General features: G+C 44.8%; 1 protein-coding gene across 1 annotated transcript in view; it reads left to right on the top strand.

Moving 5' to 3' along the window:
* Window positions 1-221: 221 nt before the first annotated feature.
* The window catches only part of PIK3R1 (phosphoinositide-3-kinase regulatory subunit 1), a 92,164-nt gene continuing 70,018 nt past the window's right edge, over window positions 222-22,367 (top strand). The window contains exons 1-2 of the mRNA XM_043887927.1: window positions 222-358; window positions 11,484-12,204. Coding sequence (XP_043743862.1) covers window positions 11,871-12,204 — 334 coding nt within the window. The 5' untranslated portion in view covers window positions 222-358; window positions 11,484-11,870. The remainder of the gene's footprint in view (window positions 359-11,483; window positions 12,205-22,367) is intronic.

The following is a 22,367-nucleotide window of genomic DNA, read 5'->3' as shown; positions in this document are numbered from 1 at the left end:
AGCTGGCTCGCAGGCCGCGCGGTGAATGGTAGCGGCGGAGGGCGCGGTGCCAGCAGAGAGGGGCGGAGCCGCGGGCGTTGGTTGGCGCGGGCTCGGAGGCGGGGCGCGCGGGGCGGGGCCGGAGGCGGGGCCGCTGCCGGGCGCTGGAGCTGCGGGCGCGCGGAGACGAGTCGCGAGCAGCTGGAGCGGAGTTGGAGGAAGCGGCGGCCACGGCTGGCAGCGGGTTGGAGACGGCGAGCTCGGGTCGGGAACGGCTGGCGGGTCTGAGCTGGGTCAGGGGCTCATCGGAGCCGTGCGCGCCAGAGGCTGCCGGTGCAGCCTGGGCCCAGCAGAGGAAGGAAGCCGGCCGGCCGGGGAGGTAGGCGGCGGCAGCGGGTCCGGGTGTGTGCTCGGGAGGGGGAGGCGGTGCGTGCGCGCGCGGCCACAGCCGCTCTCTTCCTGTCACCAGCAGCCGCTTCTCCTTCTGCAGAACCGAGCCGGGGGAAGCGAGCCGGCCGCCGTCCTCCCTGCCGCTGGCATCTGCCGCCCTCCGGGCAGCCGCGGGTCCCATTCGCGGCCAGCGTCCCCGCGTGCTCCCGGCTCCCTCGCGGCTCCCGTTTCCCTGGTCCTCTTCCGAGCGGGGTGTGCGCGCCGCCGGGAGCATTCGTCCCCGGAGTTCCAGGCGAACTCGGGCTTCCGCCACCTCTCCGTCACCGTACACTTTCCTGAGGGTTCCCCCAGTCGCCCGGCTGCAGTTTTCCGGAGCCCTTAAGCGGAGGAGAGCGCCCTGACCGCCGCCTTCGCGATAGCGGGCCGGATCTCTGCTTTCCCCCGCGCTCTCCGGCTGCACCCGGGTCTCTGCCCGGGCTCTTCCCCGGAGCGGGCGGGGGTCCCAGGAGCTCGCCCGCGGCCCCCGCCCTTCGAAGTTTGCCTCCCTCCTCTTCCGGGGTGGGGGAAGTGTGCCTCGGGGCGGCCGGTCGCTGGGGCCCCACTCGGCGTGTGATGCCGCCCGGGCCTGTGGCAGGTTGTTGGAGGCAGATTTAATGGGGTCTTCGGACAGCCCGGAAATCTAGCTTTTTGTAACGTGAGGCGAGACCGGAGGGACTGGCCCCGCAATATGGAGCCGGCTAGAGGGAGCGAGAGAGCGTGGAAGCCCGAGCTGAAAGATCGTGCGGGAATTGTCTGGAATCCACAGCTCTTACGCTCACTTCTCAAGGGCAGAAACTGCCCGGCAGATCAAAAGACAAAGAGAACAGGCCAACCGCTCCAGTGCAGAAATGTACTTTGGTAACCAGATTCGATCGTGTAATGAAAGGGTGTGAGCGGAATGGCTGTTACATGTTGAATGCAAAATGTGTGTGAACTGGATTTGGGGAAATTCTGCTTCTCTGGACGCAGTTAATATCAGAAAGCTCTCACTTTTACCGTTAATCTCTGGTTTAGCTGCAGCACTGCTGGTATATAAGTGTGAGTTTACTGGGTTTGGGGGTTTTATGACTTTAGAAGCGATAGGGGTTTTTCCGGCCTTTTTTTCCCCCCCTCTCCAGTTCTTTCCTCTTTGTCAGTCTGTGCGAAGTACGAAAGGATATAACAGTTCCGGGTTTTGAACGCAGCATTAGGTTGTCATTTCAGTGTGATGGGGCTGAAGTTTTAGTTGTTAGGCGGGACATTCACAACGTTAAGTGACCCAGGCGTTCTGTGAAGTGGGTTTTTTTGCCTTTTTTTTTTTTTTTCATTAGCTTGTGTTGCGTTTTGGCAACTTTAAAGGTGATTAGGTGTTAGTTAGAAAAGGTCACAATAGGTAGGTATCAGCTAGAATAGGCCAGAGTAGGAAGACAGGTTTATCAGTCATCATCAGGAATTTGGTGACTTCTGCACAGAAGGCCCCAAACACTGAAATCGTTGAAACACACAAATCATTGAAAGGGAGGGAAAAAAAGCACTCCTAGCCATAATTTCTTGATAGAATACACTGTCTTGAAATAAATAGTTTTTTAAAAGCAGTAGATGATAGTTTTCTTAGGAACAAGAGTTACTTAAGCTTTGGGAAGCAAGTGTTTTGGTCATTCCAGAGAAAATACCCAGGGTAATTTTTTTTTTTTTTTTTTTTTTGAGGGATCCCTCTTCAATTTGGAAAGACATGTTTGGTTCAGGATCAGGTTTAAACTGGAAAGGCCTGTGGAGGAGGCTCTCTGCCTTGCAGAAATGCTGGGTTATGTCAACTACTAGCCTCTTTAGCTTCTATATGCCAATTGCAACTACAGAGTTGTACTTTTTTCCATAGAAGTATATAAATTTTTGTGAATGGAAGAAAGTTTTGTATATCTGATACTGGCTTTCCAAGTGTGTTATCATGTAGCTTTTTAACTTTCATCTTGATTCGGGACCTGTTCTTGTCAGTTGCATAACAGATATTTGCATTGTACACATTACTATCTGCTGTTTTATCTGCTTTTGTAAAATGATGGTATCACTGTGTCTTTTCACCTCTGTGATGCAGAGAGCAGACTTGCATTGATTAATTGTATTGTCTTTCTCTAGCTGTGTCTTTAAATTTATTAAGAACGGTAAATCCCTAAAGTATTAAGTTGATTTGGGAAATAGAAGTGGTACAGTAAGTCATAGGTGATATGTATTTTGCTTATTGACAGTGGTGGTGGTAGTGCAGATTTATCTGCTGGAAATGTTAACTGCACCTAAGCTGGTTATAGAGGGTTTTGTATTTTCATGCAAGCCTGCTCCACTTACTCAAATTTTGTGTTGTTAAAAATTTTGCCCATATCTTTAATTAAAATTTCATGAATGCCATGTAATTCTTAGGCTAGTATGTTGGTCAAAATCTTTCCTGGGTATTTTAAGGGAGTATTCTAAAAAGATATCTAATCTGAAAGATTGTCCACTTGCTTATTAAAACAGGAACAATTCTAGTTCAGCTCCCATTGTGTTTGCATTTTGTCATATGCAAAATGAATTTTAGTGAAGAGATGGTCAATGAGCAGATTAAAAAAAAATTTCATGGTCAGGTAGAATATTGAAAGCTAAGATCATGTTTGCATTTGGTGTTTTGCTTTTAATTCTCCCACAACTGAGGCATACACAATGCAGAAGAAAAGGGGAAGTGCCTTTTTTAGTATATTATACATTTAAACGGGCTCCCCACAGCTCTTCTGTATTTTGGAGGACACAGGAATTTGCCAGTGAAGGCAAGAGAATAGAGTGTCCTAGTGAAACCCTTAGAAGCCCTCACTTATCAATGGAAGGAAGGGGTTATCATCTTAGAAGGCAAGGCATAATATCATCTGTATGACGGCTTTTAATAAAAAACTTAGCCTGTAATTCATTTTTGAAATATTCATCCTATTCCTTTTTCCACCCACTCCTCTGCATCCCGGTCTCCTCCACCTACATCCTAATATGATTACCTGCCATGATTCTACCAACACTCTTATTGGAATTACTTGCTTAAGAAAGTGGCAGTTAAAGGCTATTTCACATACATGATGCCAAAGCAGCTGAAAATAGACTGTAATTACTCCTAACCATGTCTGTTTGGGTGATGTTAGGGTTTTTGTGTATTTGAAAGGATAGAGTGAGTGTAATAGACCTTTTGCTTAAAAAAAAAGAAAAATCCTAGTATAAAAACATCTTTGGAGACTTTATCCTCCCAGCATTGTTTTCCTTAAAGTCTATCTATACATGTGTGCTCCTCACCCCCACTCCCCCCACCCCCCACACCTGTAGTCAAAATGGTGTTCATCGTAATAATCACCCCAGAGAGTATTGCAGTCACAGGAGTCTGGCAGAAGGGAGGAGAGAGTGAAGAAAGGGAGGTGCCTGGGTCAGGCTGGACCCCTCTCCCTCACTGGACTTCAGTGGTCCCACCCTGGGCTCAGCCTTAGGAGCTAGGGCTGCAACAGGAGCAGCCCCTGCTTTCAGTCCCTGGAGAATTGTGTGAGTGGGATCACCTGTTTCCTTTGAAGGCAGGTAGGAAAGCAGCCACCACAGCTTCCTGAAGAGGAGTGTTGTCCCCTAACTCCACCCCCTCCTCACACCACCCTCTCACACATCCCTGGCCCCTCCCAGGTCTCCTCAGCACTGACCTCTATAGAGCCACTCTCTGCCCCAGGAGTAGATGGACAAAGTCCACAAGCAACCCTTATCTGTCTATCTATTTACTCTGAAAAGGAGTTAAAGAAACAGAGTTTTATTTTGGCTAGCTTCAAGAATCTTTCTGAAATTTTTCAGATTTACTCTGAAAACAGTTTGCAGAGTTTAGAAGCAGTGCCAAAGGAAAATTCTTGGCAAATGTTTCCAGTTTTAAATAGGAATTGTATAAGTAGCAATCAATGCTAATAATAATGATAGGAGTAACAATACTGCTGCTCCAGCTGTGGTTTACTAGCTGTCTGACCTGAGGCACGCTATTTAACTTCTCTGTGCCGATTCTCCTATCTGTAAAATGGAGATGATAAACTGTACCCAGAATGCAAGGATTAAATGAGTTGATATATACAAAACTAGAAGGACAGTGCCTGGCCCCTAGTAAGCGCTGTGTCGGTGTTAATTATATTAAGCTCTGATTATCAAGCCCAGAGCTCAGTCTCTGTATAAATAATTTCCTTTCATCTTCATAATGAACAGTGGCACAGAGAGGTTTAAGAGACTTAAAGTCTCTTAAAGTTTAAAGTCAAGTTTGAAAATCTAGGCTCCAGTGGGGACAAGCATCTTTGAGTGTGAAGTCCAGTGCTTACACTCACCTGCTTGCTGAGAATTTTCCACAGTAACATCCTATTTTCACAAGAGGAGAGACGCTAGAGTGTCTTCTTCCGCCCTGCCATTCCAGGGAGGCCTCCTCTCAGGGCTTCCTTGCCCGGGGTGATGCAGAGAACTGGAATGGTCCACCCCAGGGCCTTTTCTGGGTGACAGGATGTGTTTCTCAGGCTCTGGAAGCCACAGCCTCCCTGTGATGACCACTGAGCCTGAGAAATGCGTCCAGCTGGGGCTGTGTTCCTGCGCCTCCGGCAGTGCTGGCGCCATCCCATCACTTTGCTTTCTGGAGAGCCCCATGTCCTTGTTGTTTGACCAGGGCTTGTCCCGTCCCCACACACCCAGCCCTCAGAGAGCCTGCGGGCAGGAGTCGCGGCTCAGATGCCCAACTCCCCCAGAGCTTGGCAGCCTGGCGCTCGTTCTGGTTGGTTTGAAAAATGAATGGAGATACTTGAGGATGCTGATTTGGGGCTTCATCCCAGCCCATCATTTTATTTTAATTGAGATGAAATTCACACCCCATAAAATTTTACCCTGAGCCCAGCATTTTAGGTTGAAATTCATTATGTTTAATAAGAAAATTTGATTTTCATGATTTCCAGGACACCATATTTGAAAGGGGAAAAGATTTTTAGATGATGAACTGTGTTTTCTGTTTTTTAAAAAAGTGGTGTGAGTTTAGTTAGGGAGGTTGCCCTACTCAGAGCTGCCACCCTGAAGATGGAAGGATGAATTGTAGGGCTGGGGGCCCAGGAATTAATCTGTAGCTTTGCAGCTGGATTGAAGGTCTGTCTTGTGCTGAGAACCAGGACCAAACAGCTGATTTCATGGCAAGGTAGAATCACATGATCAGGATATATTCTTGGTTTATTTAAAGTGATTTGAAAATGTTCTTTATTCCTGCCTCCCCACCAAGATTTCTAAATCTCTGTCCTTTGTAAATGGGAATGAGTAAGTCAACAAAGTCAGAGGACTTTTCAAAGAGTTGTGTTTGGTTCTTTGCCCAAATGCCTGCAGGTTAGAGGGTTAAATTGAAAATCTACTTTCAAGCAATTGTACATTAAGAAGTCATGGATTGCTTCTTGTGGGGCATCAGAAGCTACTTTATTCTGAGGAACAGAATGAGAATTGGTCAGTATTTTAGCAGAGAGTAAATCTGCCTTCATTGCAGGCAATCTGTGAAAGACTTGAAAGATAGGAGCAAAATAAATTCCCATGAAGGAACTTTTGAACTGTTTCATATGATGTTCTATAAGAGTAAGTTAATTTGTTATTTGTTCCTAGGTTTTCTTTATACCTTTTGTTACAGTAACTCAGGTTATGCACTGGCTTAGAGCCTATGTCATGAAACTGCCTCCGTTATTTGAAAACATTAAATTACGAATGGTGGATACTGTTGTTGTTTAGTCGCTAAGTCACGTCTGACTCTTCTTGGGACCCCATGGACTGTAGCCCGTCAGGCTCCTCTGTCCATGGAATTTACCAGGGAAGAATACTGGAGTCAGTTGCCCTTTCCTTCTCTAGGGGATCTGCCTGACTCAGGGATTGAACCTGCAGCTCCTGCATTGCAGGTGGATTCTTTACCATCTGAGCTGCAAGGGAAGCCCCATGGTGGATATTATCTGCATATAAAAACCTAAACTGTGGAAATAATTCCATTGGAACTGAGTGGAAATAGTTCAATGGACAGGTGCATGTAGCCAAAGAGGTTAGAGATATAAGCTTGTGAACCTGGGGAACATATAGTTTGGGCTCACACTGACCACAGGCCAGTAATCTAGGCACTGCCAGTGTCCGAGGTTGCAGAGATTTCTGCTGTGCTGGGGCGAATCTGAGGGGGAGAGAAAGACAACTTGCTAGTCCTCTGAACATCATCTCCCCGGTGGCTGTGGATGATGATTTACATCTCCCTCCCCCACCGCCCAGGAGGGACTGAGTTGTCAGAAGTTGTACAGTGAGAGGACTGGGGTAGCAGCAGGAGGCAGTTAGGTGACAGAAGCTGAAGCCTGTAGAGCAGAAATGGACAGGATTCCAGAAGAGGGCAGCCTTCTAGAAGTTCAGTTCAGTCGCTCAGTCGTGTCCGACTCTTTGCGACCCCATGAATCGCAGCACGCCAGGCCTCCCTGTCCATCACCAACTCCCGGAGTTTACTCAAACTCATACCCATTGAGTCAGTGATGCCATCCAGCCATCTCATCCTCTGTCATCCCCTTCTCCTGCCCCCAATCCCTCCCAGCATCAGACTCTTTTCCAATGAGACAACTCTTCTCATGAGGTGGCCAAAGTATTGGGGTTTCAGCTTCAGCATCAGTCCTTCCAGTGAACACCCAGGACTGATCTCCTTTCCTTTCCCTTCTCCAGAGGATCTTCCCAACCCAGAAATAGAACCGGGGTCTCCTGCATTGCAGGCAGATTCTTTACCAACTGAGCTATGAGGGTAGCCCTTCTAGAAGTTCGGTGCCCAGTATTTGATTCACCCACTTATGAACTTGTTTGGCAAGGATGCATCTCAGTAAAGTCTCTTTGGAAGAAAATCTGCATGGTCCAGGATGCTGAGTCTCGGACTTGAGGGCACTCCTGCTGAGTTATAAAGGCTTCTCTTTGTGCAGGTGTTTTATTGTGAAAGAGCCACAGATGCCAATAAGGCCACTATCACAGAGAGTAAAAAGCAGAAGATGAGTTTGAGAGGTCTGAGTATGCAGGCAAGGAATCTACATGGGTGACCTTATTGACGTATCTGGCCATCCATGGGCATCCAGGGAAACTGAGTTTGAGCAGCAGGTTTTAGAATGTTAAAAGTGATGACTCTGGAGCCAGACTGTCTGGATCTGAACTCTAGTTTTACCTGTCACTTGCTGAGCGTTTTCATGGCCAAGATATCACAGCCAAGACACAAACTCTCTGCACCTCATTTCCTCTTGCGTAAAGTGAGAATGTTGGTAGTACCCACCTCATGGTTACTGACCCATTTTAATACACATATAGCTCCCAATAAATATTTGATGGTGATGGTTGAATGGGTTAATACATCTATAGCTCCCAGTATTGGATGATGACCATGATGACAGTGACATCATTTAATTGGGCGTGGCCATCAGGAGAAAGTGTACATCGTGCAGCAGAGAAGCCACATGCCCCCTCCCTCTAGCCAAGGCTTCTCTGTACCTCTCCATAGGATGCCCTTCACCTGCCCCCCAGATGGCTAGGCAGCTCTCCCTCTTAATTGGCTTCTTTTAATTGCTCTCCACTCACTTAATTGCCACTGAATCATGGCTGACCTTGGATTGTTTTGATTGGTCTTCCTGGCCTTGATGGTGGAGTCCCAGAAGATAAAAGTGTGCTACTTGTGGCCCTAGAGTCATAGAAGATCCGGGGATGTTTTTTGTTTTTTGTTGTTTTTTTTTTTCGGTTGAGGGCCCAGAATTCTGCACAAGATTCTTATACACAAGGTAAGGTGGTTCTTACAAATGGTGAGGGAGGGGTTCTTTGTAGAGACAAGTCTCTGGCATCTAAGGCAAGGATTGTTATTGCTGCTTTCGAGTCTAGCAGTTGCTAGAGTCTTAGGGTTCCTCAGGGTTCTTTATCTCTTTGCAGGGATTTAGCTTCAGGCCAGTGTAAACATAGTTTTTAGGTTTATAAAACCGTGAGCAGACCTAGAGGCTTTTCGTACTACAGTGTCCCCTGGTGCAGGACATGCATAGCTGCAGAGATATGTCATGAGCAAGCCTTGGCAGTTTGCTGAGGCTTTTTAGAGGGGAGAGGAGGAATTGCAGGGGACAGGGAAGAAGGGAGAGAGGGATCATTATACTGCTCATTCTGTTAAGAATCTCACCAAACTGGCCTTCTGGGTTGTTGAAACAGGAAGCCATAGGCAGCAGCTGCCGGAAAGATCTACCCAGCCTACCAGTTGAGGATTTTTACCCCCCCCCCCCCAAAAGACATAAATTGCCAGGAAAAGCTAACAAAAATTTCAAGGCAAATTTGGAGGAATTAAATTATCCTTAGGCATATTGCCTGGTTTCCAGGCATTTAGGGATATGTAGATTTCCATGTTCTTTAGAGTTCTGTGTCTCATTTGTAACAGAGTACATTAGTACTAAAAATGGGATTTGCTAGTTCTACATTTTCGTGTGAATTTATGCAGTGAATATTTAATTTGATTCTGGATCTGGCAAAAGGAGAGGCTGTCTTCAAACATAACATAGTTTATTTTTCTCATATGCTCTGCTGGTTGCTTTAATTTTTTTTCCTCTGCCGACTGAAATGCAAAGTAGAATACTACCCCAGATTAATATTCTTGCTACACAAAGATCTCCAGTGTTTGTTTTTGCTTCTTTTAATATGTAACTCTCCTAAGAGCGTTATTGTATTACAGCTAAGAGGCTTTAGCCATGTAAAGTTGAATGCTTTACACTTCTGAATGCCAGCATAACAATTAATCTGTGATTAGATTTTGCTTCTTAAGATGCCTGCACCGCAGAGTGCCTATAATATTAAACTTCTAAAGGGTTCCACTCTTGAAAACTTACAAAAGCTCTCTTTGACATAGCACACCGACATTGTGAGGCTATTGTTTTCATTGCTTTATTGTTCAGCCAGCTTAACTGAAACCGTGAGTTTGCTTTTCCTCTTTATGACCAAGATAACGTGGAGAAATGAACAGGGTGCGCATAGTGTGTCCTAGCGCACGCTGTTCTCTGCTGTTCTAGCGGCAATCCAAGCAATCCAAGCTGCTTACTGCCTATCTTAAGAGAGTCTCTTGACTCTGAGCCCTCTGCCTCCACTAGTTTAAAAAAAAAAAGAAGAAACTTGCATCTTCTCCTCCACTGAACTGTCTCCATAGAGTCATCTGCAGCAGCTATCTGCTTTCTCTTTATCCCTTAACTCCTTAAAGGCGTGCTGCAGTCCACGGGGTCGCAAAGAGTCGGACACGATTTAGCAACTGAACATCAGATCCTCTATACCATCAGACTAGAGTGGCTTGCTCTGCTTTTCTGCCATGCGTCCATGATGGACGCAGCCCTGGTGTGACCGAGCCCTGCCTATTTTACACTCCCAGAGGCCTTTGCAGGATTTAGTCTTAGAAATCACCTGAACCCTCTTATCCCTTATTTCCAGGACATGGCATTGTCTCCAGACCTTGACTTTCCCATTTCAGCAGCATTCAGTGAGCCTCAATGTTTCATCCTTGGATCTTTTTTTTTTTTTGAACTTTTAATATTTTTTTTCTGAGTTCCTTCATTCCATTGAGTTTCCTCGTGTCTTATTTGCAGCTGATTATCAAACTTCAGGTGTGTTCCCTGTCCTGAATCACAGACCAGGTTTTCAGCTACTCACACGTGGGTTTGGATGCTCAGCATCACTTCTAGCCCACCAAGGCCTCCTGGCTTCCCTTTGCCTGATACTGGTATCTATGGTTTTCTCATGAACTCAGGATCAGTCACCCTTTTTGCTCTCTTTCTCTCTTTTTAAAAATAATATATCATTTTTATTGCTTTTTAATATCAAACAGTAATAACCTTTGGGATAAAAGAGAAAGTGAGAAGGAGAGAACATTTTTCCTTTTTATTTTTTACTTTTCTGTACAGTTTATACTTTCTACTTTGCTTTTTTTTGCTTGGAAGTTACCAACAAAATGACCTATGTTCTGGTATTATATACTAAATTTTTGTCTTTTTTATTTCTTTGTTTTACTACGTACTAACATGTTGCTAAACAGACACACAAGTAAATATTTCTTGATTATCTGATGTCATGTTGAAATGAGTTCTAAAATAGTGGATGGAGTAGCTGATCTGTAAGCACCAGTAGTCGGATCGTGCCTTGAACCTTCACTCAGCTATGGAGGCTGGGAAGAGCCCTTCCTCTTGGCTTCTCTGTGGTCCTGTTCCTCATCATGCTGTGGTCTCTCCGTCTCCCCCACTGGGATGCAGTATCCTAGTCCCAGGTGCTTCTCTTTCTCCATCCATGTTTCAGCACTGCTATTACCCCCACACACCTCTTTGTCCCTTTTCAGGTCCTGCCTTTCCACACCTTCTCCTGCCACTGTGGTTCATGCCCTCGTGGCCACTTGCCCAGATGGCTGCAAAATGCCTTGCCTGGCTCTCCCCTTCTGTCTCTGTGACAGCCCCTCCCATGCATCAGGATTAGAGTGAGATTCTTCACGTGCAACCCTGGTCCTGTCTGTCCCCTTTCTCCAAGGCTTGTACTGGCTTCCCATTGCAGTTAGCATCACTCATGAAGTCTCATGCGTGGTGTCATAAACCCCTGCTTATCTTTCTAACTGGGATCCGATGCCTCCTCTTTGGCCTCGCACGTATTGGACTGCCTGTTCTGGCTCTTAGCAGAATGTGACACGCGCCTCCTCACAGCTTCACCTAAGTTCACACCGCATGTTCTTTCCGTCATCAGATGCCTGCTCTCCCCTGTTTGAACTCCCTAGCGTTCGGTCTCTGCTCTCTTAGGACATTTACCTCGGGTTACGTTTCCTTGGGTCCCTTCTTGTCTCAGAGATGTTGCCATGTGCCAGCAGCCCTCTCAGCCCGCCGAGCATTCTTAGAAAGCAGGGACTGCCTGCCTCGCTCATCTTCGTTGTGTACACCGCGTCAAGTGCAAGGACGCCGGCCCATGTCCATCTGCCAGACTGGTTAAGCACTTGTTGAATGGCAGTCCGAGGCCAGAGTCTCGCAGATGGCCCGTGTGCCGCTCATTCATAAGTCTTGTTTTCCCTTTGCTAGGTGCAGCTCGCATGCGGCGTGCCCTGGTCAAGTCAGACGACAGATGGGCAGCGTGACGAGAGCGTCAGAAAGGATCGGGCCTCGCCGGGGGCGTCAGCCTGGAGTTGGCGTGTTGACGAGTCGCTGAAGAGGAGGAAGCCGGTGGAGGGACCGCGGCCACAGAGGAGGAGAGCCTTGACTTGAGTCACACCCTTCATGGAGGACAGATGGACGGCCGGATGGCCAATCACCTCTCCTCCTAAGCCTTTGGAGATTGACGCTTTGCCCCCTGCTGGAGGTGTGTCAGGAGCCTTCGCGCGCACTCTGAGTTCACTCCCCGTAGACACGTCAGGGTAGACTGCAGTGCGCAGCCGGCCTCAGCCGTCGCATGGTCCCGGGTCTGCAGCCATGAGCGCGGAGGGATACCAGTACCGGGCGCTCTACGACTATAAAAAGGAGCGGGACGAGGACATTGACTTGCACTTGGGGGACATACTGACTGTGAACAAGGGGTCCTTAGTCGCTCTTGGATTCAGTGATGGCCAGGAGGCCAAGCCTGAAGAAATTGGCTGGTTAAATGGCTATAACGAGACGACAGGGGAGAGGGGAGACTTTCCGGGAACTTACGTAGAATATATTGGAAGGAAAAAGATCTCGCCTCCCACACCAAAGCCCCGGCCACCTCGACCCCTTCCTGTTGCCCCAGGTCCTTCAAAAACTGAAGCAGACAGTGAGCAACAAGGTCAGTATTGACGAGTGATTGCTTCATGACTCCTTTTTTTTTTTTTAAAGGAAAAGTCTCAGATTGGTTGCTGATACTGCTACTGCTGCTAAGTCGCTTCAGTTGTGTCCGACTGTGTGTGACCCCATGGACTGCGGCCTACCAGGCTCCTCCGTCCATGGGGTTTTCCAGGCAAGAGTACCGGAGTGGGTTGCCATTGCCTTCTCCGCTCAGATTGGTTGGGCTGGGATAAAATGCTCTGGGCGGAAATTGTTTTAGCCGCTTTACTTGAATTTACATATGGTGCATAAAAGATGGTTAGTTATTACATGGCTAGAAATTTGTGTTCGTGGGGTGGAGAGTTGTTATAAAAATAGGACATGATATCTGAGAAACTGTTTAGTGAATGTCTCTGAACACGATTAGAGTCACCGTGGAATCAAACACCTATTGCATTCTTACTCATATAATTGGTACTGTATATCCAAATAATCATTAGGGAAAAGTAGAGGGTAAGGTTAATGTAAGTATATTTAATGGAAAATGATCTTCATGGGAAATGGAGAGAGTAATAAAATGACCACAGAACTCAGTAGAGAAGAAACCAGTGTTTTTATAACCTGGTCTCTATCTCTTGGTTTCTTCTCCAGGAGTACTGGCTGAAGCTTAAACTCGATCCTGTAGTTAGTATAGAGGCACAGGGAACCTCTTCTGCCTGGTTCATGTCATCTGTTTATGAGAAAAAAAGAAGCCACTGAATGTTTATCTCAAATGGAAACCACCTTGATACAAACCCACTCATGGTTTTTTTTTCCTTTATATATACAATTTTATTTATTTATTTTTGGCTGTACTGGGTCTTCATTTTCCCCAGTTGTGGCTAAAGAGGGCTACTCTCTAATTGCAATGCTTGGGCTTCTCCTTGAGGTGGCTTCTCATGTTGCAGAACACGGCCTCTAGGGCACTTGGGCTTTAATAATTGTGGCTCCCAAGCTGTAGAATGCGGGCTCAGTAGTTGAGGCACATGGACTTAGTTGCTCCAAGGCATGTGGGATCTTCCCAAATCAGGGATTGAACCCGTGTCTCCTGCATTGGCAGCCGGGTTCTTTACAACTGAGCCACCAGGGAAACCCCAAAACCCGCTCATTGTTGGTTGGAGATGGTCCCCACTTCAGCTCTGAGCACAGCTGTTTCTTAAGGCATTTCACAGGGGCAAGCGTTTTGCTGCTTTGCTGTTAACAGCCTTGTCAAATCATTTCTTCACTAGTAAATCTCAAGCATTATTCCCCCTGTATAATTTTTTGCCCACAGACTGAGAAAGGTATGGAAAGATGTGTTTCTAATGGGTGGACTCAACTGCAGTGGTTTTTTGTCAAGTAAAACTGACTATTTCTGGATAAGCTCCTGGTACTCTTGCGTCTTCTTTAACACTGACTTATTCTAGCGCAAATGAATGAAGTACCAAGAGTGAAGAAGCAGAATGCAAGGGTAAGTAGAATTGGGAATATTTTATAAAAGTCAAGGAACTCACTAAAGATACTTGAGGAGAAGAGCTTTTCTCTTCCATCACAACCCAACAGGGATACTTGTTTTATAAACATTATACCATTTGTTAGAAGTAATGCCCAAATGATACATTTAACTTGACAGTTCAAAACAAAAGTTAGTTTTTCTTTCTAGATAAGTCAAAAAAGTTTGACACATATATACGTAATTTTGTCAACCATTCTGTTTCTTGCATAGCTTCACTTAGCTGGGGAGGAGGTATGTGCATAATTGTTTCTTTTTTTCCTACCAACTACATATTCTTCATTTGACTTTTGATATTTTAAGTTAGAGACACTTCCTTACATGGAGACTGATTCAAAACGAAAAATAATCAGCATATGAAAGATTCAGTCAGTTCAGTTCTGTCACTCAGTCCAGTCCGATTCTTTGCAACCCCATGGACTGCAGCACACCAGGCTTCCCTGTCCATCACCAACTCCCAGAGCTTGCTCAAACTCATGTTCATCGAGTCTGTGATGCCATCCAACCATCTCATCCTCTGTTGTCCCCTTGTCTCCCTGCCTTCAATCTTTCCCAGCATCAGGGTCTTTTCCAGTGAGTCAGTTCTTTGCATGAGGTGGCCAAAGTATTGGAGCTTCAGCTTCGGCATCAGGCCTTCCAATGAGTATTCAGGACTGATTTCCTTTAGGATTAACTGGTTTGATCTCCTTGCAGTCCAAGAGACTCTCAAGAGTCTTCTTAACTCCACAGTTCAGAAGCATCGATTCTTTGGCCCTTAGCTTTCTTTATAGTCCAACTCTCACCATCCATACATCTCTACTAGGAAAACCATAGCTTTGAATAGCCAGACTTTTGTTGGCAAAGTAATGTCTTTGCTTTTTAATATGTTGTCTAGGTTTAATATGTATGTCTAGGTTATAGTTTTTCTTCCAAGGAGCAAGCGTCTTTTAATTTCATGGCTGCAGGCACCATCTGCAGTGATTTTGGAGCCCAAGAAAATAAAGTCTGTCACTGTTTCCATTGTTTCCCCCATCTCTTTGCCATGAAGTAGTGGCGTTGGATGGCATGATCTTAGTTTTTTGAATGTTGAGTTTTAAGCCAGCTCTTTAACTTTCCTCTTTCACTTTCATCAAGAGGCTCTTTAGTTCCTCTTCACTTTCTGCTGTAAGGGTGGTGTCATCTGCATATCTGAGGTTATTGATATTTTTCCTGGCAGTCTGATTCCAGCTTGTGCTTCATCCAGCCTGGCATTTCTCATGATGTACTGTGTATATAAGTTAAATAAACAGGGTGACAATATACAGCTTTGACGTACTCCTTTACTGATTTGGAACCAGTCAGTTGTTCCATGTCCGGTTCTAACTGTTGCTTCTTGACCTGCATACAGATTTCTCAGAAGGCAGGTAAGGTGATCTGGTATTCCCATCTCTTTAAGAATTTTCCACAGTTTTTTGTGATCCACACAGTTAAAGGCCCTGGTGTAGTCAATATAGCAGAAGTAGATGGTTTTCTGGCACTCCTTGCTTTTTCTGTGATATAGCAGTTGTTGGCAATTTGTTTTGGCTCAGATGGTAAAGAAACTGCCTCCAATGCTGAAGATCCAGTTTCGATCCCTTGGTCAGGAAGATCCCCTGGAGATGGGAATGGCTGCCCTCTCGAGTATTCTTGCTAGAGAATTCCATGGATGGAATTCTATGGGCTAGAGTCCATGGGGTCACAAAGAGTCGGACACAACTGAGCGACTTTCACTTCATTTTCATTTGTCACAGTTTGGGACTTCCCTGGTGGCTCAGATGGTAATGCAGGAGACTAAGGTTGGATCCCTGGGTTGGGAAAATCCTTTGCAGAAGAGAATGACTACCCACTCCAGTATTCATGCCTGGAGAATTCCATGGACAGAGGAGCCTGGTGGGCTCCAGTCCACGGGGTCACAGAGTCGAACATGACTCAGTGACTAAGCATGCACACATTACGAAAGATTACAAAATCGTAAACATATCTGAGTTGGAGTAGAAAAGATTATTTAAAAGGTGGAAAGGGATGCCTTGCCAAGATTAGGGACAAAAATTTTGTAAAAATAACTGCTAAACAAAAATTGCATTTGATATCTGCTATCAGGTGTAACTTCATTTGATTATAGCATACGGAAAAGCCAGTTTTTCCTTCAAGTTTTCTCTTTGTAAGATATAAAATATTTTATAATGCTTTCTTTCTCATGTACTGTGGTAATAATTGAGATTTTTAACAGCTTTTACTTTTTTTTTTAATGCATAGAAAGTTAGAGTAAAATGAAAAATTTTAGCAGAGTTTAATAAGAAAGAGACTCATAATGTGCACTAAAGTAAAGAGCAGGCCTGAATATAAATGAGAAATTAGGAGCCATTGAAAGGTTGAAAAGGTAGTATCGGGAGGTTGGGTAGGGAGTTGAGATGCTAAATACTAGATTTTCTAGAAATGTTAATCTTGTCTTCTGAAGAGGATTCAGCAGCTCATGCTAGTTGCATGTCAGATTGATAGGGAAAACAGTTGTAAGGACAGATTTGTTGGAACCTGTGGGACTCTAATTTCTTTTGCCTGAGAGTGTGTTTATTTGAAAAGTGTTTGCAGGGACAAATTATGTGAAGGTGAGAAAGGATGGTTCTTTTCCTACTGTAATTGAATTCTTTGGCCTTTTTTCCATTTTCACTCCTTTACCCAACTTAGCCTGCTTTTCAGGTTTGACTGTCTTTATTTTATTGAGGAGTTACCCCTGTGACTTGCAGGTCTCTTTCGTGGAAGGAGTGTCTTGGGGATGGTGGGCACGGCACCCCCACCCCCGTGAGCTTGGAATAAAAGGAGGCTGAGGGATGTGCGTTTAAGGCTCCTCACTGCCTACCCTCTTTGTCAAAGGAAGTTGTCCGTAAACTCTGCCCACAAGTAGAATCTGTGTGAGAAGTTCCCCCTTAGATAGCAACATGCTTTCCCCACTTTTCTTGTATGTTCCTAGAAATAAAGCTGTCATGTTCCACTTTGGGGAAGAAAAGAGGGTCACAAACCTATGGAAGGTCTGGCACCCAGTTCCTCTCCGGAAACTGTACCGTCCTCCTATCTGGTTTGCGTGCAGTTTTCTTACGAAGCGCTGGCCTCTTGTCTGCATTGAGTTTGTACACTGGATCCCCTTGTGTTTCCTGGAGTTTAAATGAACTGAGCGCCTATTCTGTGCTGAAAGCAGGATGAACGATGAAGTCAGGACCTCAGAGAGGTGGCGTGCCCTCTGGGGCACCTCCCAGCCCCCCTCAAGCCGCTCTCCCACCTTATGCTCTGCTTAGACACGCTCTTGGCTGACCTCCTCTCCACTCTGCTTAAAGCTTTCTTCTCAGGGAGACTGGCTCTGCCCACCTCAGTCTCTCGTGGCAGCCTGCCTCTCCGCTTTGGCAAAGCATTTGTCATCTGACTTACTACAGAATTTACTTGTCGTGTCATTTCTTTGTTTTCTGCTCCCTCAGGTAGCCTGTAAGCCCCGTGAGGGCAGGGGACTCTTCCATTATCCCAACAGGGCCGTAGATGCTCAGCGGGTGGACAGATGCTTGCTGTTGAAATGCATCATCTAACTGGTTCACAGCCCACGTGACTGTGGAAATAAGCCATATGCTTTGTAAGTCAAGTCTGTCACAGCCCATTTCTGTTTTTAGACATCATGGTTTATTGTTCATTCACATCATTCACATCTGAGGAATCTTGCAGTCTTGGCTTTGACCGGTTGCCTGGTTGTCTCCAAAGCTTATTTTTTCTATCCCATTTCCTAGGACTGGTAGTTCTTCTGGCAGGAAAGTTTGTGGAGCTGAGAGTGGGCTCTGTCAGCCACTTAAGCAAAGTGAATAGAACTTGTGTCAAGATCAGCAAGTGTCCTCGGGCACAGATTTTATGCTCTCACTCTCCGTCTTTTATCTCCTCTTTGCGTGGAAGCTAAAGTTGCAGCTCTGAGCAGCACATTTCATTTTCCCAAAAGCCAGTCAAACCCTGTTTTACCTTCTCTGGAGAGAACCTCTTCCCTGCCTGGTGAGGTGATGGGTGTGCACAGTGGGTGGTACTCGTGAGCTCTTAAAAAGCCATCCTTCCGCCCTCTCTGCGCCAGGCTGCTCGCACAGGACAAGGCATTCCCATAAACACAGCCCTCTTCAACCACGCTGCCATATTTCCCCTGACACCAGGAAATGAGTTGATGGAAGTGGGGATTTAGGGATAAGAGAATCAAAATGTGTTTCTTTCAGATAGCGTCCAGTGGGGCTATTTCTCAAGACAGTCTTCTGCAGTCCTTTAATTAAAGTCACGCTAATGTGGAATATTTAGACTAGCGAGATTCCATGACCACGTTGGTTTGTATAGGATGTTGAAATCCGCTAGCCTGAGTGATCACTTAGGAATCTGAGTTCATCCCCACCTCCATCCCCCATGCACACACTCCTCCCCTCCCCCAGCTCCTACTTTGGACTCTGACAGTGGGTCCCAGCTGGTCCCACATACAAAACATAAAGCACACATTTGGTGTGGCTTATTTTAAACTTTGATCAAAATTCTTTCAAACAGAAAAGGAGAAAAGCCTGCAGCTTGTGTTTGCTCTCACGGTCTCCCCAGGCACGTGATTTTTCCATTTTTCACACTCGGCATTTGTGTGTCCCTTCACGGTTGTCGTTCCCTCGTCTGGGAAGCCAGCTGTAGTAAGTCACATAAATCAGCTACACTGTACAGGGGTCACGAAGGATGGCGACCTGATCCCAAATTAGACACCTCTGCTGAGCCCCGTGGTAGGACGTACTGCTGTTACCCACAGAAATGGTACCCGTGAAAACAGTTTGCTTTGCCTCACGAGTTTCTGCCTTATGAATCCTGTTTTAGTTAAGAATCTGCTTTGTCACAACTTTCCTTACCTTCTCTCCTGCTTAAGTGAGACTTTGCTGCGACTCGGGAGGACTGTGGTTAACCACCCCCAGTGACGGGGTGAGACCTTTCACTTTGGTGCTGACTCCCTGTTTTTCATCAGTCACTCTGCTTAGGGGAGCAAGCAGGCCTGGGTATAGGATATTTGAAGATCAGGGCCTTGGAGCCCTGTCTTTAACTTCTGACCAAGTAGAAAAAAATCAGAACAATAGACATTTTTACCCAGATACTAATATGTAAGTGTTTCTTTGTGGGGCGGGGGCGGGGGGGGGGGGTGTGTGTGTGGAGATCTTAGTTCCCTGATCAGATATTGAACCATGGGCCCCAGCAGTGGAAACACCCAGTCCTAACCACTGGACTGCTAGGGAATTCCCAATATATGTATTTGCTCTTTGTGTTTTAGTAAGAAGAGAAAAGTACTGCTGAAAGATGTCATAAATGTAATTGACTAAAGAGCAGGCCTGGAGTGGGAGAAATGTGATAATCATTTTTTATAAAATCAGGTGAGCCTAACCACTTCTCTTATGATAGACTATGTCACTCAGGCATTTAGTTACATATTATAACACAGTTCTCTCTCTCAGAAGCACCAACGTTTCTATTTTTTTTTTTACTGAATTCTCTAGGTTTAAGATGTGTCCCTGTTATTTTTAAATTTATTTATTTTGTTTTCCCGGAGGAAGTAACCCTAATTAACAGTTTCCATATCCACAGTTATTTGAAAAGGAAATTGACAAGAAGAGAAAGGATTCTCACCTTTGCTGCTTTTTAGCAGGAGGGTTCCACCCTGAGCTGACCCAGCTGCGTTAGAAACTTGCAGGCCACCCCAAGGTGAAAAGGAGCCGGAAGCTCCCCTCTCGCAGGTGGGAATGAGCTGGACCCTCTCCTCTTCTCCTAGAGAGTTTAGAATCCTCCCTCCTCCTTCCAGCCTGTTATTAGAAGAGAAGGTCTTGATACTCTCTTTCCTGGAACTTCGGTGACAACTAAGTTCAGGGTTACAGACAAGACAAAGCTTTCCTACCAGGCTACCATAGCCTGTGTCATGTAGAATCCCAGCTGCAGTATGAAAATTATTGTTAATTTTTACTTAAGTGAGTTGTATTTCAGAGGCTTTTATTAAGGCTACTGGCTCTAGAGTTTTCATTCTGTGTTCTTTTTTCCAAAATGGGTAAAGGGTCCAATGTCTATATCTGTGCAACCTAATAAAGCCCTCCCACTTCTGATTCAAACAGGAGCTGTATAAGTGGAGTGATCCTATTTTGTTTACTAGCAACCTAGCTAATGTTAATGTTCTGATACAGTTTTCTTTGTTGTGAAAGTAGAACACTACATGTTAAAAGTGTTTCTATTTTAACTGTTTAGCTTAGTTGTCAATAGATCCTTTGATAACTTTGATGTCGTTCTTTTCTGGTTTCTAAGTGAACGCATCTTTGTCTAAAACAGGCACACTTCTGAATTCTGATTAATAAGCACTTTTTCAATAAGTCAGAGTTTGAGAAAATAAACATTCAAAATTCTGAAATTCAACAACACATGGCACCTTATATGCTAAGTAGCTTCCCCAAAGGGGAGAATATGGTACCTCTGGCAAATAAGAATACCAAGTATTAGATGCTATTTACATATCCATGTTTTTCTTAGTAAAACAAAACAGATGTTAGCAGTACAGCTGGCTGGTGCATATTTGTGTGTTTTTGTTGCTAACAAATTTCCATGAGGAAGGACATAAAATTGGTTTGAAGGCTAAAACAGGAGAGAATAAGTTGATATTTTAACTAGAAATGAGAGGCACAGTTACATGATGGATTATATCTTAATTTTTGAGGTCTTGATTGAATTTATAGCATTCAATATCAAAACAGTGTTTTCAGCTTTCAATGAAACTAATCTAAATAGAGGGGGTCAGAGTGAACTAGAAATTGGCTTTATTTGAATTACTCGGTACAGCTCCCTAAACTGTCACGTTTAATGAAATGTTAGAATACTTTATATAGTAAATGTGTTATTCCTAGTTTATATAAAAGACTGTGTTTTGCATCTGCTATGATAATTGCGTGCAGTATACATTTTTAAAACGTTCTCATAAGACATAACTTTGCAGTTAAAAACAAAACAGGCAAGCAGAAGATCTTTATGTTTAATTTTTATATGCAGAACTTTGTTGCACTGACTTTATGCCACCTGAAGTTTGGCTGTCATTTTCACGAATACCTTGTCTACTGTTTCTTGCTTGGGGGTGTTTGCATTCATCTATTTTATCTATTCTCGGTTGGCCGCTTGTATGGTGCAGCACCTATAGATTCTTCTGTCCTGTCACAATCTGATGCATATTGAAGTTAACACTGTGAATTCATTATACTCTATTGTAGGAGACTGTAATTTGATGATCAAATCTGATATACAAGATGGTGAAGATGTAGGCATATGTGAAATAGAAATCCCTATGATATATTATTTGAACCAGAAATTCCACTCGGCTTTGCTTTCTGTAAATTATGTAACCCTTCTTATCTCACTGGTCTCTACTTGTAAGATAAGATGTAGATGCTCTATCTTTTGAGTTCTGGCTATATTTTTATTTTAACCTCTTAGTAACACTTGACCGGTAAAAGTTTCTCCATTCCTGTTTATAAGAATTGTTGGGGAACCAAAACCCAGAAAACTTAAGTTCTCACAGTAGTGTTTCCCCAATAATGCAACCCAGGACTTCCCTGGTCCTCCAGTGGTTGAGACTCCCATCACTTCCTGTGCATGGGGCACAGGTTCAGTCCTTGGTCGGGGAGCTGGGATCCCACATGCTGAAGGGCATAGCCAAAAAATGTGTGTGTGTGTGTGTGTGTGTGTGTGTGTTAGTTGCTCAGTTGTGTCTGACTCTTTGCAACCCCATAGACTGTAGCCTGCCAGTTTCCTCTATCCATAGAATTCTTCAGGCAAGAATACTGGAATGGGTTGCCATTCCCTTCTGCAGGGAATCTTCCCGAACCAAGGATCAAATCTGGGTCTTTCCTGCATTGGAGGCAGATTCTTTACCGTCTGAGCCACGAGGGAAGTCCCTGCCAAAAAGTAAAAATAATAATAATAATAACAATACTAGAAGCTAGAAGAGAAAATAAGGAAGGAACTCAGAGAAATAAACAAGGACATTTGAGCAGATGTGCTCACGTGACCTCACGCAAGATCTGATTGCAGGTCTTTTGTACTTGGGATGATGTGAGATTGTTGCTAATGAAAGTGCCAAATTGGTACCAAGTTTTTGCAGATCTATGTACTGTATGAATTTAAGATCTGTTTCACCATTGTGAGAGTTTATGCCCTACCTTTATTGCTGGCATCAGAATTGGTTTGGGAGTCCTCCCGTTGTACATACTGCAGTTCATCAGTGAGTTAAAGACATTGATGAATGCCTCCCTTGAACTGTTGTCTGTGTAGCATAACTGAATTTGTTGACGTGATATGTGCTCAGAGCTCCTAGGGATTTTTCTAGTGGGTTTTTTGTTAAATTTTCCAAGGCAGGAGGCGATGTTTATAACATTTGCCTATTCAAGTTTTAAAGATTTATTTAGACTTCTTCCAATTTATGAGATAGAAGTATTAAAATATCTACCCAAGAGAATAATACTCTAGCATAAGCATTAGGTGAGTGTGCATTGTAAAACTAGAGGGACTACTGGGTGGTCAGTGTTATCTCCCAGACTTTACCCTAAGAAGAAAAACAGCACAGTGCCCTCAGACTCAGCATGTGGGATCACGGCCCTAGC

The sequence above is a fragment of the Cervus elaphus genome, chromosome 25, assembly GCF_910594005.1.
Source record: "Cervus elaphus chromosome 25, mCerEla1.1, whole genome shotgun sequence".
Classification (NCBI taxonomy): domain Eukaryota; kingdom Metazoa; phylum Chordata; class Mammalia; order Artiodactyla; family Cervidae; genus Cervus; species Cervus elaphus.
Note: the sequence above shows the minus strand (reverse complement) of the source record. Positions and strands in the feature narration are given on the sequence as shown.